The sequence below is a fragment of the Limulus polyphemus genome, unplaced genomic scaffold (genome assembly GCF_000517525.1).
Source record: "Limulus polyphemus unplaced genomic scaffold, Limulus_polyphemus-2.1.2 Scaffold2007, whole genome shotgun sequence".
NCBI lineage: Eukaryota > Metazoa > Arthropoda > Merostomata > Xiphosura > Limulidae > Limulus > Limulus polyphemus.
In genome coordinates this window covers 150,231-166,520 of record NW_013667617.1, presented here as the reverse complement: position 1 = coordinate 166,520, position 16,290 = coordinate 150,231, and the positions used below count along the sequence as shown (strand labels likewise).

Here is a 16,290-nt window from a genome sequence, read left to right as displayed (position 1 = left end):
CTCAGCCCTTTTTTTTTTCTTCTTTTTGTGTGTTGTGTATCTGACATGCACAGTAATTTTAGTTTTAAGATTAAAAATACTGTTGTGCATCAGAAAATGTTCAAATTTCACATGCGAAATGGCCAGATAATTATCAAATGTTTCTTAAGAAAAAAAACTATATTTTATCTCTTATTTTCAGTGATGAATCTCTGTTCAGGTTTGGTTGATTTGACTGATCTTGTAACCACATTATAAAAATTAGGAAATAAATTGAAATTATGCCTTTTACATTCTAGAATGACTATAAATTATAACACGAAAACATAAAGTGTTTAGACTAAATAGCTGAAATCTCATAACATTATATATATTTATTATTTTTATTATATTGACCTGTCAGCCGTGCCTGGCTAACAATATAGAAGTTACAAATGACACGGCCCACATGCATTCATGTTACGGTATCCAATAATATAAAACTGATCTTTAATCTTTACAAAGTAACTTCTCTTGGCTGTGTTTTAGTGGGCTAGTATTTTGTAAAATACAGTCACATTTCAATTATTATACATTATATATGTATATAGATTATTGGTATTTAGAAATAAGTTCTTAAACTTATTTTTCTTAAAACATAGAAGAGTAACTAAAGAAGTAAAGCAAACAGTTATCTCTTCTAGTTATGACCTTTGTACTTGGTTGCTGCTTCACGTTGGTTGCTAAGCTTTTTAAAATTTTGCACGTGGAAGATATGAAACAAAATATTTGTTTTTAGGTTTTATACATACAGTTGAATAACCAAAAAATCCTAAAGTACTACATCAATACCATAGAATTCCACTATAATTTATCAAGCTTAGTAACTAAGCTGTATTTCAGTCTTAAAAAGTATGAAATTTTGAGCAGACTAAAGATACAACTTACCTCTTTGAAATCTTGGTTTGAAAGAAAGAAATGGCATCCAAGCATATTAAAATGGCTGAGAAAGCCACAAGGGAAACATTCTGAGCTTCTGATTAGATATTCATGTCATATATAGAAGTAAGTGTATATAAGGGACTGTTTCCAAAAATGGAAAGAGGTGGACCGGGTGCCACTGTGTTTGATTTATTACATAAGCAATATCTTAGCAAACTGAAAAGATAAGAGGCTCGTATTTTATATTCTAGCTTATCAATATCAGTAACTTGAGTTCTTAATTTATACGAAACTGTAGACTTACAGACATCTAATTTGAACCAGTGCTGCATTCAACAAACCATGTGACACACAAAATCGATGTTTAACTGTGTTTTTTTTATATTTAGTTTTAAATTAAAAAACTGAATAAAGTATAATACTAAAATTGGAATTTTAATCTACACTTTGATACCAAACTTATTGACGTAAATTCGTGAAATAGTAGTTCAATAAAATTTTCAATGCAAGTAAACAAACGAGATAACATGGCCTTTCACCTGTGACCTGTCTGGAAAGAGTTAAACACATTGGAATCTCTTTTCCCTGCTTGAAATATGAAGTCTGTGTTTTAGTGGAATACTCCTAAACAAGCTGTAATGTGAAACATTGAGTTTCCAATTAAAGTAAAATAACAAATTTGGTGTTATAAGGTTGTTTGTTTTTAGTATTAAAATTTCTTCTATATATCAATATGCACTACAGAAATTAGATAATGAAGTACACTTCTAGATTGACAGTGTTTATGTTCCTCTTGTATGTTACAAAGTACACTTCTAGATTGACAGTGTTTATGTTCCTCTTGTACGTTACAAAGTACACTTCTAGATTGACAGTGTTTATGTTCCTCTTGTACGTTACAAAGTACACTTCTAGATTGACAGTGTTTATGTTCCTCTTGTATGTTATGAGACAAAGAATAAAAGTAGTTTTAATGTGATGAGTTTGGTATTAAAGTTTTATTAATTTAATAAGAAAGGGTTTTTATTCTGTTTTTTATGGCAATACAGGAGAACAAAAGAACAGTACCTTGACCTCAACACTATCAGCAAACAGCAATGACTTTTTTCCCAAAACAAATGCTTTGGGTTCAGAAAAAACAGGGGGGGAGGTAATGTGTTTTCAGCTTTATTAATGTTGGTTGTTAAGTAGAAAATTATACACCAATGTCGAAAATAGGTTTTTGTGGTTTGGTTTGATATCTATGAAGTCATAGGATAATTATATTGTTATTAACAAAGCACAAATGTGATAAAAATTAACCATTTAAATTTAAATTTCTGTTGTAGTTGTAATTATGTCTGAAATCATTGAATGTTTGTTTCTATAGATAGTAAGTTTATATTAAAATCTAGAAAGCTGCTTAAGTATGTAAGAATATTCTTAATATCTCTTAACAGTTCTCAAATCTTTCAACATATCAAGGTGGAGGAGGAGGATACACTAGCCCAGGTAATTCATACTTAGAAAATCACATGTAGATTACTGGAGTTCTAAAACTCCTATTAAAAATTCTACTCTGCGGAACTAAAATCCATTGTTCATACTAATGTAACTAGAATGTTAATGATTAGTTGTGTCTATTCTGGTATGTTGTGTCTTTTTATGAGAGCAAATAACATTATGAAGATTTAAGAAAATCTGTCTCATCTCTTGTAACTAAAATGTTCAGATATATAATTTTGTGTTGTTGTATGTTTTAGTAACATTTGTTTTAGTTCGAGTGATAATAAACAAATAATAACAATGCTCAAATAAAAACTTAATTTATTCAAACGTTTACTGTTAGTAACTACCTGATGTAAGCCTATGGCTTAAATGTTTCAAATGAATTTAAGGTTTGTGTTTGATGGGGGTGATGACACTCTACCTGATATAAATATTTATTTAATGTGTATAAACAAAAGAACTATAAAAAAAGTTCAGCCAGTTTTTGGTCTTTTATTTCTATTTTTTTATCGATCAGATAGTTTGAAAACAGTGAATGTTTGAAATTATTGGTTTCAAAACTAACTGATTTTTTTTTGTTTTACAACTTCCAAGCATCTAAAGCTAACAGAATCATAAATATATCATTTGAAAGGTGGGATTGTTCTTTATATCAGTCTGTTTTTCTTACAACTTCATTTCTTATATGGACAGTAAATTTCTAAACTTTTAGTTATCAGAAATCACACATTTTTTTATCGCACGTCTTGGAGTAAACTAACTATACCGTGATTTTGTATTTTTGCATGCTATGTTAAAACAGTAAATCCATTTTATTATTTGTTTCCATACTTGTTTGTTATTTTGTAGAATAATTATTTTAATAGTTTCTTCTTTGCTTTACAAGACCTTTCCCTAGTAATGTGATGCTCTGGAGTCTTGCAGTGATTGGCCTTAGAGCTTATCATGGGTATCTTTTAGACAGCTGTATGTAATTTCTGAAAGGAATATGGGGGTAACTTTTATATAATGATATAATAAGATAAATGCTATATTTATTTCAGTTATAGCAATATATTATGTCACAACTTCTTTCAAGAAAAAGGGCTATCTCGTGATATTGTTTAGCCCGTGGTTTGTAAAATTGTAAATTTACTAATAACAAATCTTACTTAGGGTAAGAAATGTTCAGTGATTGTTATGTTTGGTGTGTCTGTGTTGCAGATATGGTGGCCACTACAATATTGTAACAGATGTTTATCAGATACTGAATTGAATTTTTTCTGTAACACTAATGAGAGCTTAGGTTTTAGCAACTTTTTGAAGCTACTAATTACTTATTCAGTAATTAATGATATTCAGTTGACTATAATCTTGATTATAAAATGTATTGACAACTTTTCAATACTAAGTTGAACACTTTTGGTTCTAATGCTGAGCTGTATTAATTAGGTAATGCTTCTGCTGGTTTCAATGGAACAGCAGTGGTCAGTTCTAGTAATACCTCCTCAGGAAGTAATATTTCTAGCCCTAATAGAACGAGTCCAGAAAGTTCATGGTCTGGATCGATTAACCAACAAAAGGTATGTGTAAGGAGATTTATTGCTGTTTTTTCTTCTTTTGGTTAATGTAGTGTTTGCTCCAAGCTACTAAGACAGGTTGTTTATGATCTTATGGTAAACTGTCTTGTGATGTCACACATTTATTCACCTCCTAAAAGCAACCATGAATGAAATGCACAATTCAAGAAAGCAGGTATTTTACGATTAACTTTATTTATCTTAAAAGTTGTAACATTTGTTTTTCAGCTCTTTTTTGAAGGGTGGTTAATGAAAATTGTTCCAAAATGCGACATTAATTTCTTGATGACCTAATATATACATATATAATAATTGAAATGTGACTGTATTTTACAAAACACTACTCCACTAAATCACAGGCAAGACAAGTTACTTTGTATAGACCAAAGGTGAGTTTTACTTTGCATGATAGATAGCCAAGATGTGAAATAAAAAAAAAAAGACATGAGAAAAACATTGCTTCACAAACCTTAAAGTCTTAATAAAAAAAATTTAACTTGCGTATGAAAGCATTGTAATGTTTACTGATAATCTGACAAACTTCGTTAACACTTGCTTACTAATTTAAATGTTATAGCATGAAAACTATAACAAGCACAAAATTATTATGAGGTCGGTCCTTGGAACTGGGCCAGTGCTAAAAGAGTTAACAGAATATTACACTTGAAAGAAAGAAAAACAAAATATTTAACGTAGAACATAATTTATCTAATTGTTTTGGTTTCTTTGTTTTAAATCTAATACATTGATAATCTATCACTGTAGGTTTACCTGAGTTAAAAGCTGATATATCCACGGAGACATCAAACCACGCTGGTGACGTTCGCTAGCAGTCCTCATTACTTCTGGAGTAATCTTGGGGAGTTTGGGAATCTCAATGCTCGTGGTTCTGCAAGTCTGTAGCTTATCCTTAATAGGAAATTTTATATCCACAATTTTAACAGTTTGCAATTATTCACACTACCCATACAATGTTATAATAATTCAATAGGCTGATTAGCGGCTAACTCTAATGACCTAACACATACACACACCATAAGACAAAGGTAAGATAACACTTATTCATTATTTTATATGTTATCAGCCTGTTCATTAACAGACAGCAGATAGTACAATTACTGCCTATAAACATGTTATTCATTGAAAGTATTTAATTAAGCTAGTTCTTCAAATAGTACAGAGATATAACCATACATCACGTATGATAGTTAAACAAACCACCTAAATGTCATGTTAGTATAGCCTGTATAATGTGTAAAGTTTAGTATACTCAAATCCCTTATAGTAATGGCACACGACGAGACACACGTTTGGCGTGTAATGCTGTTTCAATACAAGACGGGAAATGGGTTTATGGAAATGTTCGTAAGTGTCAACGATGGTTCAGCAAATTTCGTTCAGGTGACTTTAGGCTTAAAAACTGTGATGTCAAGGGCCAACATGTTGGAATTGATATTGATGCTCTGAAGACGCTTGTTGAGTCTAACCCAAGGCAACACACTCGTGAAATGACCCTGACATTGCATGTCTCTCATGAACCAATACATAAACATCTAAGGAATATGGGAAAACTCCATAAAGAAGGTGTTTGGGTGCCTCACGAACTCTCCAATGATCATTGTTTCCAACGTGTGAACGTTGCTTCGTCTCTTCTGGTGCGTAATGCTCATGAACCATTTTTGGACAGAATTGTCACCGGTGATGAAAAATGGATTCTCTATGCAAATATTAAATGCCAAAAACCACTTCTGACCCCCAAACCTGGACTCCATCCACAGAAAGTGATATTTTGCATTTGGTGGGACATCAAAGGAGTAATTCATTTTGAACTTCTCAATCCACAGCAAACTGTCAATACAGAGATCTATAGTCAACAACTGGAACATTTAAATCGAGCATTTCATCAAAAAATGCCCTTCACTCGTCAATCAGAAAGGTGTTCATCTCCTCCACGACAATGCACATCTATATGTGGCACGTTTGATGCAACACAAGATTATGGAGTTGGGTTGGGAAGTTCTCCCCCACCCACCGTATTCTCCCGATATGGCACCATCAGATTACCATCTTTTTCGTTCCCTGCAACACTATCTTGATGGGAAAACATATGCAAATGTGGAAGGTGTTAAAGAAGACATCGACATGTTTTTTGCTTCAAAGCTAAGTGATTTCTTTAATTAGGGCATTAACAACCTGAATGTAAGATCGATAAGAATGGAGACTATTTCATTTAATAAATGTTTTGTTTTGATACATAAGTTGTTTGAGTTTTTTTATCTAAAAAAAAGCGACATTAATTTCTTGACGAACTAATAGATTATTGCTATTTTGAAATAAGTTCTTAAACTTATTTTTCTTAAAACATAGAACAGTAACTAAAGAATTAAAGCAAACAATTATCTCTTCTAATTACAACCTTTGTACTCGGTTGCTGCTTGACATAGGTTGCTAAGCTTTTAATAAATTTGCACATGGGGGATATCAAACAAAATAATTTTTTTAGGTTTTATATATACATTTGAATAACTAAAAAATCATAAATTACTACAATTACTGTAATTTAGGAAGCTTAGTAACTAAAATGTATTTTAGTCTGAAATTTCGAGCAGACTAAAGACACGCCCTACCTCGTTGAAGTATTGGCTCAAAAGAAAGAAATGGCACCCAGCTCATTAAAATGGCTGAGAAAGCCACTATGGGAACATTCTGAGCTTTCGATTGGTTATTCTTGTCATATATAAAAGTAAGTGTATATAAGGGAGTGTTTCCAAAAATAGAAAGAGGTGGGTGGCATGCCACTGTGTTTGATTTATTACATGAGCAACATCTTAGCAAATAAGAGGCTCTTATTTTATATTCTAGCTTGTCAGTATCGGTAATTTGAGTTTCTAATTCATACGAAACTATAAACTTGGTATTTTGACTTCACAAACATCTAATTTGAACACTGCTGCATTCAACATACCATGTGACACACAAAAATCAGTGTTTATCTGTGTTTTTTTATATTCAGTAATATATAGTATTAAAATTTGTAATATAATGTACAGTTTGATACCTAACTTATTAACATAAATTCATGAAATAGTAGTTCAATAAAATTTTGAATGCGAGTCAACAAACGAGATGACATGGCCTTTCACCTGTGACCTGTCTCGACAGGGTTAATCTAACTGGTTGCAACTGTTGTTATTGGGTGTCCTGAATTTTAGAACATATGTTCTAAGTAAACTAAGTGGTTACATTGATTACTAGTGTTTCAGAACTTTGTCTCGTGAGTTTTCTTATATCTACTTTGAGCCTTGTTTGTGTCATTGTCATTAGCGACTGTAACTTAATTGCTGTTTGATCAGGTGTTCAGAATTTTATGTAGCTGATGCACATCAAAGTTTTTCTTAATCTTATTTTTTTAGTTTTTATAACTGCTTAAATAGATGATATAAGAAAATCAATTTTACAGGAATGTAAAAATTTACAGCAAATCTGATAATGCAAATTCATCCATTTTGCTGGTCTTTTCAAGAAAATTTACTTCACTTTTGAAAGCTTTTCCTGGATAGTCTTGACTGAAATTGCTTCCATGTTAAGTTTTCTTTAGTTGTATTGGAGGTAGCTTCATTGATCAATATTGTCAGGGAGTTGGAACCTAAACCTAATGGTTGCTATTCTCCTCTCAGGGTGAAATTAAACTACCTGTTACGATTGAAGAAGACATTCCCAGAGACGTACCTCTTGGAGCAGTATTGTTTAGGCCTCTGAGACAGATGGTCTATGCTATCTTGTTTAATTTGCACCATCAACATTTCTTAGCCAAACAAAAGAAAGAAAAGGAAGGAGTGGAAGGTAACATGATTATTAGTATTGATACTTAAGTAGATTTTTGATAACTTTTTGTCCTCGACTAGTGGATAATAAAACTAGATAATCCAGCTTTCTCTTATTAGGCAACGGAACTGGACTTGGACATCACAGTTATTTTGAGTATAAAAAATTTAAATACAGGAATCTTCTACTACATGTGTATTTTCACAAGTATTGTGTACAGGATTTTTCTACTTAATTTGACTGAAGAAAAACTATATTGCTGGAATTAGTATTCTGGACATAAGGGCTAGTACTGTGCAGGGATATATGGTCATCTTGTCTTCCCATGTGTGTCTTATTAGGTTCCTGAAACAACTGGCATTACGTGGAGTAATATATTATCTGATGTGTTTGATACAGTGAGAAAGACATGTTTTAAACCTCCTAAGTATGCAGTGATAATATTTTAATTGAATGCTGTATTTTGATACGTTTTTTTTATAATTATGAAATTTGAACAGATTTGATTGTGTAGAAAAAAAAAGCCTCAAACTAAATTACTTGTTTTAAATTAACGACTTTAATTACTTTGTAACCTCTTCTGTATGTTTCTTTTGTTTGTTTGTTTTTTGAAAATATTAAAATGTGGATAATTCTAGTTTGAAAATCAACTGAGAGTAAATTCAGAGTGATCTGAAATATTGTACAAAATCACAAAACCGTGTAGAATTAAAATACTTTCGAAAGTCTCGAGTAAAGAATTAGCTTGAGATTTGTTTTTATGAAATCATAAAATCAGCTTATAGACAATAAATTAGACTAATTCTACCGTGTCTGCAAAAATTCCTCTAAAAACAAGTTTATTACTGTCACTCTACAGAAAAAGTACCGGATGTGATAATTAAGGAGTGGACCTGGAACAAACATAAGCAGTACAGTAGTCCAGATTTGGTTCCTGCTGTACCTCTGGGTTGGGCTGTTCCCACTGTACAGCGGTTGTGGTGTGGTACCGCACCTGATGAGAAGAAACGTCGACTAAGAGCTTTCCTAACGTGCATGCACAGTGACACGCCGTTGATGTTAAACACAGCATATGTTCAGCAGCACCTTCTTGTTTTGTGTTGTGTATTAAGGTAACGTGTTTGTTAATCAGAACATGAATAACTGTATTAAGTTACTTTATACTAGTGTGTGTGTGTGTGTTACTAATCAGTCCAAAATGCTACAAGAGGTTCTAAAAAATATTAAAAATTGAATGGTATACAGTTTTCTTTGTAGATACATTTGTATATATTATCACAAATTTCTTTACATGTGATTCAAAACTGCTTGCCCCCTAATGGCATAGCGGTATGTCTGTGTGCTTACAATGCTAGAAACCGGGTTTCGATACCCGTGGTGGGCAGAGCACAGACAGCTCATTGTGTAGCTTTGTGCTTAACTTCAAACAAACAAAACTGCTTATAGACATGCTTCCTGCCAACATTAGCATTGCATTTTACGTACCTTAAACATATTAATGCATTCTCAAGTGTTTGGTTTTAAAAAATGTTAGCTGTGCATCATGTGTTTAAATATTTGATTGTGTACTAAGATATCTAATCCATTGCTAAGTTTTTGGAAAGGTGAAATGGGTTCTAAATTTAAATGTTACAGATACATGATGACGGATGAACGACCCATTTTCCGAAAGTACGAACTAGATGCCTTCCTTGCTCAAGCTGTGTCTCCACATCTTACAAATGCAGAATTTACTCAGAACATGCAGGTAAGTCTTCATAAAAAAATAAAAGTTTAAACAACAAAAGTGTTTAGTGAATATTGTAGAGATATTTTAGTTTTGATACTTCCATTCTTTAGCTACATAGACTGCCTTGATATATATTTTGATTTATACCACATTTTCTCTATTCACACTTTTTAAATAAAAAAGTATGACAAATGGTAACAAACTCATTAGCTTCAGTCAGTTCATATTAGATGAATAACTCGTGTATTTATGTACTTTTATTAATATTTATTGAGTATGAAAAATAGATCTGGGACCCAAACTTGTTGGCCACAGCATCAACTTGCTGTAGTTCAACTTGTAGCTTGCTAGACTTGTTTACCCCACTATCCTTGTTACTAATGAGGTTGTCTCATTCCTCCTGGGCCCAGCATGATCAGGTGGTTAAGGAGCTTGGCTCCCAATCTGAGGGTCACGGGTTCGAATCCCCATTCCACCAAACATGCTTGCCCCTTTCAACTGTGGGGGAGTTATAATGTGATGGTCAGTTTCACTATTCGTTGGTAAAATAGTAGCCCAAGAGCTGGCGGTCAGTGATGATGACTAGCTGCCTTCCCTCTACTATTTCACTGCCAAATTAGGGATGGCTAGCGCAGATGCCCTCGTTTAACTTTGCACGAACTTCAATCAACAAATATCATTCCTCCTGTGCAGCTCTGAACCACATGATAAATGTGTCATGTTTATTTGGACAAAAACTTCTTAATTTTCTGCTGTTAGTTTCAGTATATGTATATATTGTCAAAACTAATTTTGCAACTTAACTATGTAGAATTATTTTACAGTAAAATTGTTATTAATAATTGTTTTATTGTTTTGGTTTTCTTGAAACTCCCTATCCTCCACCAACATTATTGGGTTTCTTACTTGAAAGTTAAGTAAGATATTTTTATTAAACATTCTTACACTTTTTCTTTACTCGTTCCTTTAGTTTCTTAATAATTCTTCATTTTTATTTCGTATCTAGTGCTGACCCACATGCTACATTTTAGTGCTTCAGTATTATAAATATGTAAATTTTTGTGGAGAAGCACCAAAATAATAGGTATAAAATCTAAGAAATCATGTTTAAAAATTTGACGTTTTTGTTATATTCTTTATGATTCTTATTTTTGAAACAGAACTGTGTGTATTTTGAGTAACACATGGTCTAAAAGTACACATTTTCATTATTGTGTTGTTTTGAATGTGGATGTTTTTCTCTTATTTTGCTTAGAAATTATGAAATGAAAAAAATATCACACACTGTCTCCTTTCTGATAAAAAAGTTTAATAAATACATTTACTGGTAATAACAACACATTTTCAACTACACAGTGCTGACTGGCAATATCCCTTAAAGAAATATTAACGAGTTAGAATTTACTTTCAGATACCAGTTATCACCAACAGAGGTGTTGAGCTAGCCACTTTATTTATGCAAGGAGTTGAGTGTGCATTGTTTGTTAACGATAGCTGTGGTGCTCCACTTCCATGGTTGATGTGCTGCCCCTGGTTGTTTTTTGATGGCAAACTCTTTCATCAGAAGTTGCTCAAAGCTGCAGGTGCTAAGAATCTCGTTGACATATGTGATGGACAGGTGAAACCTTTACTACTTAATATATATCTGTTACTATTTATATTTTCATGGATTTTGTAGTGATTTTATTAATGTTTCCAGCCAGACTAATTTTCTTTACCTTCACTTAAACACCCCTTTGTCAACCTGGTTGTTTCTTAACTGTCAGATTATTTAACTAAAACTATACGACATTGGTTTATACTGTTAATTTAAAGGTTTTTGTATGTATAAGTGTAGTTCTACTTGGATTGAACATATGAGGTGAATTTCAGGTTTGAATAAATAATTTAAATGTTTGTTTAAAGAGAGAGAGAAAGTATGAAAAGGTTGAAATACAAAAATTCAGCAGAGCATGTCAAGCATATAATCAGTATCATAAGTGTAAATGTAACCTTACTAATGTGTGTGTGATATGGAAATAAGAATATCCCATTTGTTGTGCAAAATATATGCAGGGTTGTTTAAGGGTTATCATAATGTTCATATATTGCAGAAACAACCACAGGGTTTTAAGGTTATAGTTAGGCAGAATATTTGTGTATAATTTTCTTATCAAAAGTCATTTTAAAGAAAAAAAAGGAAAGTTTCAATGAAAGTTTTTGAACCTAGATCAGTCAGTGAAACCAACAGCAGAAATACTTCATTAGAACTTTAATAAGTTTTTTTATTCATCTTTTCATTAATTGTAAGGTAGGATAAAGACTAATTAGAAAAATGATGCCATGTTAATTTAGTTATTGCTATCACGAGAAAGATTTTGTTTTGCTTCTTTGTCTCTTTAAGTTCCATGATTGACTGAAGAAATGTTTTGTCAGTGCACAGAAATGTACCACTTAGCCAACCGTATTTAATGTCTTCAGGATTAATTTGAACCACAACACGTGAATGAGTTTTAGTATTGTAACACGTTACATTTGTATTTTAGATTGACCAAGTTTCCGCAGTAGAACGGATGCGTGCAGCCATCCTCGAAGGACTGCAACCACAATTTGCATATCCACCATTTCCTCCTGTAAATCCTTCATTTGGTGGATACTATGAATCACCACTTTTACCCACTCCAGTTTCAAATCGTGGTCGTGGGCGAGGCTTTCGTTATGGACCTGGAGGTAAGTCTAGTAAAATTCCATCAATTTGTATAAAACTACTTTCAGACCACACACACATCCAAAAAAGTAACTTCTTATCCTTGAGCTTTAATCTTGAAGTAACAACTAACACAACTCCAGAAAATCAAATGATAGTTTTTTAATCTAAAATGTTAGCACATTGGCTTTTTCAAGAGTTTACAGCATCACTCACCATGAGCATTGAATAATACTTAACTGGGAGAAGCTCAAAAGAGCACAGTAGTATAACAGTATCAACATACTGTTGGTGTGGACATGCTTTGTAATCACTATGAGGAAAAGCTATTCACTGGATAGGTGAAATTCAATAGTCTAGAGTAGACTGTCGAGTGAAATATAAATTGTCCAGTATTGGAAGAAAGTGTTAAAAATTTGTGTTTGTTTTAAATAACTGTTTTAGGCTTATTGAGATGAACAACTGTTTTTATTGAGTATGGATGGAAATATGCATTGAACCTGTTGGTTATTTATATACCCAATGATTATTTACACCAAGCATCATTTTTTGTAATTTAACTAATTATCTGTATTTTTACTTTGTCGTTAAAATTGTTAGTATGTACGCTTTACGATACATTCCCGAGCTTTTTTAGTAGAACAATCACTGGGGGCAGATTTAAAGGAAGTTGTTTCACAAGTAAAGTTTAAATAGATGTAAATACTGGTATTCCTGGACAGAGGATTTTTCTATTTGATACCCTAGTATGAATCTTTAATCATCTGGATATAAGGCCTGAATGATTTGTTTTTTGCAGTGTTTTAGTTCATTGTCCTTCAAGAACTTTTGTAGAAGAATTAGTGTTTCATAACAGGATAAAAAAAACATCCGCGATAAAAAATGCATCCTATGTGTGTAGATAAGCTATCCATAATGATTATAGTCTTAAAGAACACTCAAGAAAATTAATAATGTAGGAATCATTAAAAGTATTGGGTTACGCAGGTTTACATTTTGGGAATTTTTTGTTTTTATATATAATGAAAGATTAAAAAAAATGTGTGTAACGATGATATCCTCTGTTTTTATGAATATGATAAAATTTTTCATGCATAAATTATGTCTGTTGTAAAAATATTCAACAATCAGCAAGGTATTCTAACCTTCACAAGTGTGTTACTACTCATAGACTTGTTTTTACTACAACATGGTGTCTGTTGTGTATACTTCTTCATTCCATTGTGTGTATGTGTGTGATATAGTCACAATTTATTTGGTTTTTTATAGTTAAATACTGTTTCTTATGTTCTTTAAGTAGTCATAAGCATTACAAAAGCTTTCTATTAACTTCTTAATCCAATTTTTTATGTAATTCAAAGTTGTTGTTTTTTTAAACACAACCACATAAACTGTATCATTTATGTTCATGTTTTATAGGTTGCATAATCTAGAAACAGTAAATGTGTAAGTTTAATAAGGGACACTGAAACTGTCACACTTCTTTATGTACAGTAAGTTTTGTACAGCATGGGGTACACATTTCGTCAAGGCCTGGATGTATGGGTATTTTTACTAATAGTCCTTGGAAGAACTGATAGAAAGCCTGTTTCAAACAATAGTGTTATGTTTTTCATATCCCTGATAAAACAAATTGAATTACTTCATAGTGATATCTATCCTTAAGTGTAATGTCCAGTGACATATCAAAGCTCTAAATACACTATTGATTAATTGGTATAATTTTGAGGATGGTGGGGAATTTTTAATTCATATTATTTAATACCTTGTAAATAAATTTTCAGCAAAATACCAATGTTCTAAGTACACTATTAATTAGTTGGTAGAGTATTGGTCTAAGTACCCTCAAATCCCGACTACAAGCCTAGCTGAAGTTATATTTCTTTACAACTTAATTTGTTACATAGCACATCAACTTTTAGTAACATGTATTTTATGGTAAAACATTATTTGAACAAGTAGGATTGTGTACTGACTGTTAAACACTGTAAATCATTTTATATTAGTTGAATGCAAAGTAAAACTAAGCATTTTGTTATTTTTAGGTCGAGTTATAGACCGTGGTGGACAACTGGAAATAGCAGGTGTTGTAGTGGGCAGCTGGGGAGCTAATTATGGCCAGGTACCCCCTCGTGGAGCCATGAGTAATTATCCTTAGTAAGTTCATATTCTAATATTCTCATTTTACCAAGTTATCGTAGATGAGTCATTTTGTGAGTGAAAGGCTACACAATAGGTGTTTCAGAGTTAATCAACTATGTTGTAATTATCTGTCAAAATAACTAAATGTGGTTTTCATAAATCTGTATGTATGTTGATTTTTTTGGGAACAAACTGTTTACCAGAAATACCCAAGATTTATACTTGATTGATTGCTGAAATTGTTGTTGTTATTTTTTTACCCAATGTGAAAGAGATTTTTGAAAAATTGTATTTCCATTTATGTGTTAAAAAGCTAGTTTCTCCCTTTATTGTAATGATTTATTTTTAATTCATGCTGTAAAGACTAGAAATGGTATAAAATTTACCTGGCTGGATTCTCACCCGAGTTCCTTCTACTTAATGCTGGTCTAGTACCATTTTACATTTTATTTGGAACTGATTTTTATGCATGAATTGAGCCTAAAATAAAGAATTATTTTTCTTCTTCTATTCTGTGAAACATTAAGGATCTTTATAAAGATAATTTGACTCTGTTTTAGGTCTTACGATAATCTCGAAACAGCAAATATAAAAACAGATTTAAATGAACTGAAGTTGAGTGTTCATAAGCCTAGTATTCAATTACATTTGTCTTCAGTATACACATTCTAGTTAGGCCTAGGTATTTTCATTGATTATCGTAGCATACAGGTAAGCTTATAAAAAAATGTTTTTGTATGTTAGTGTTATTGTTTTGTTTGTGTACTTGACAGGTTGTAAAAAAACTATTTATTCTTCCTAGTGATTCCCTCTTAAATATAATTTACATTAAAATATTAATTCATTATAAGTATTGCAACCCTCCTAATGTTGCTTTTCGTCTGCCTAACAGGCAAGTTGTGATAAACAATTCCTACTTAGTTTCCATGCTGAAACATCTTTAAGGTGAATTGGACAAATATGTTTTGTTTTTTTAATATCGTATTTGTTTCATTCATTGAGAAAGTATTTACAAACTGTTTAGTTAAACTTAAGCTTCTTTATAACTTGTTCCTTGGTGGGACAGTGGTAAGTCTATAGACTTACAGTGCTAAAATCTGGGGGTTTTATTCCCTGCAGTTGACACAGCAGATAGCTCAATATGTTTTTGTTCTTAAATGAAAATAAACAAACTTTTTAAATAAACTCGGAAACTAAAAATAAAATTTCCATCACACTATTTTAATTTTATTTTCCAAAGATGTCATAGAATATTATGAATCATACTTTATGTAAAACACCAATATATGAAATATTTACTGTTAAAATGTTTTTCATGAATGCCCTGATGATCTTTATTTACAGTTATGGAAACTCTAATATGGGTGGATTTGGTCGGGGAGTTGCTCCTCGTCGAACCATCTCTACAAAACTTCGCAAATCTAACACTGGAGCTATTCAGGTTAGATTTTTCTGTTGTTGATTTTTCACATTTACCATATCTGTTATTAACAGAAGTCATAGTTCCATGGTAACATTAAAATTCTTCTTTATTTTATGTTGAAGTTAATATTTCAGTTTTTCTACATGAATATTGTTTGCAGTTTGAAGAAGTCGTCACATTTACCAGTATATTTGAAAAAACATCACCCCATAAATATATTATGTTCAAGCAAAAGTACCCGTCCCCAGTGATGGGAAAAGTTTAAGTTAATCTATCAATTTAAATTATTTCATGGACTTTAAAAAACGATTAATTGTATTGCACTCTTGGTTTCACTCATAGCCAAAGCTCTGAGCTACTTATACTGTCCACTGAGAAAAGTAATTGTTGAGCATTTCAGTCATGTTAAGAGCTGCTCAACAATAACATATGATAAATCAACGTTTTTATTCTTTACGTCATATTTTGAAATGTGAACAATAGTGTGATTAATTCCTAACAACTTAGTATAGAATATCCTGCTTGACAAAAAAAAAAA

The 16,290-nt window shown here is 31.8% G+C and overlaps 1 protein-coding gene across 1 annotated transcript in view; it reads left to right on the top strand.

Annotated features, from left to right (window-relative positions):
• LOC106465639 (constitutive coactivator of PPAR-gamma-like protein 1 homolog) overlaps nucleotides 1–16,290 on the top strand; it is a 44,172-nt gene that overhangs the window by 26,436 nt on the left and 1,446 nt on the right. The window contains exons 6-15 of the mRNA XM_013925874.2: nucleotides 1,950–2,050; nucleotides 2,340–2,391; nucleotides 3,820–3,950; nucleotides 7,625–7,790; nucleotides 8,632–8,884; nucleotides 9,408–9,519; nucleotides 10,913–11,119; nucleotides 12,027–12,210; nucleotides 14,233–14,344; nucleotides 15,674–15,770. Coding sequence (XP_013781328.1) covers nucleotides 1,950–2,050; nucleotides 2,340–2,391; nucleotides 3,820–3,950; nucleotides 7,625–7,790; nucleotides 8,632–8,884; nucleotides 9,408–9,519; nucleotides 10,913–11,119; nucleotides 12,027–12,210; nucleotides 14,233–14,344; nucleotides 15,674–15,770 — 1,415 coding nt within the window. The remainder of the gene's footprint in view (nucleotides 1–1,949; nucleotides 2,051–2,339; nucleotides 2,392–3,819; nucleotides 3,951–7,624; nucleotides 7,791–8,631; nucleotides 8,885–9,407; nucleotides 9,520–10,912; nucleotides 11,120–12,026; nucleotides 12,211–14,232; nucleotides 14,345–15,673; nucleotides 15,771–16,290) is intronic.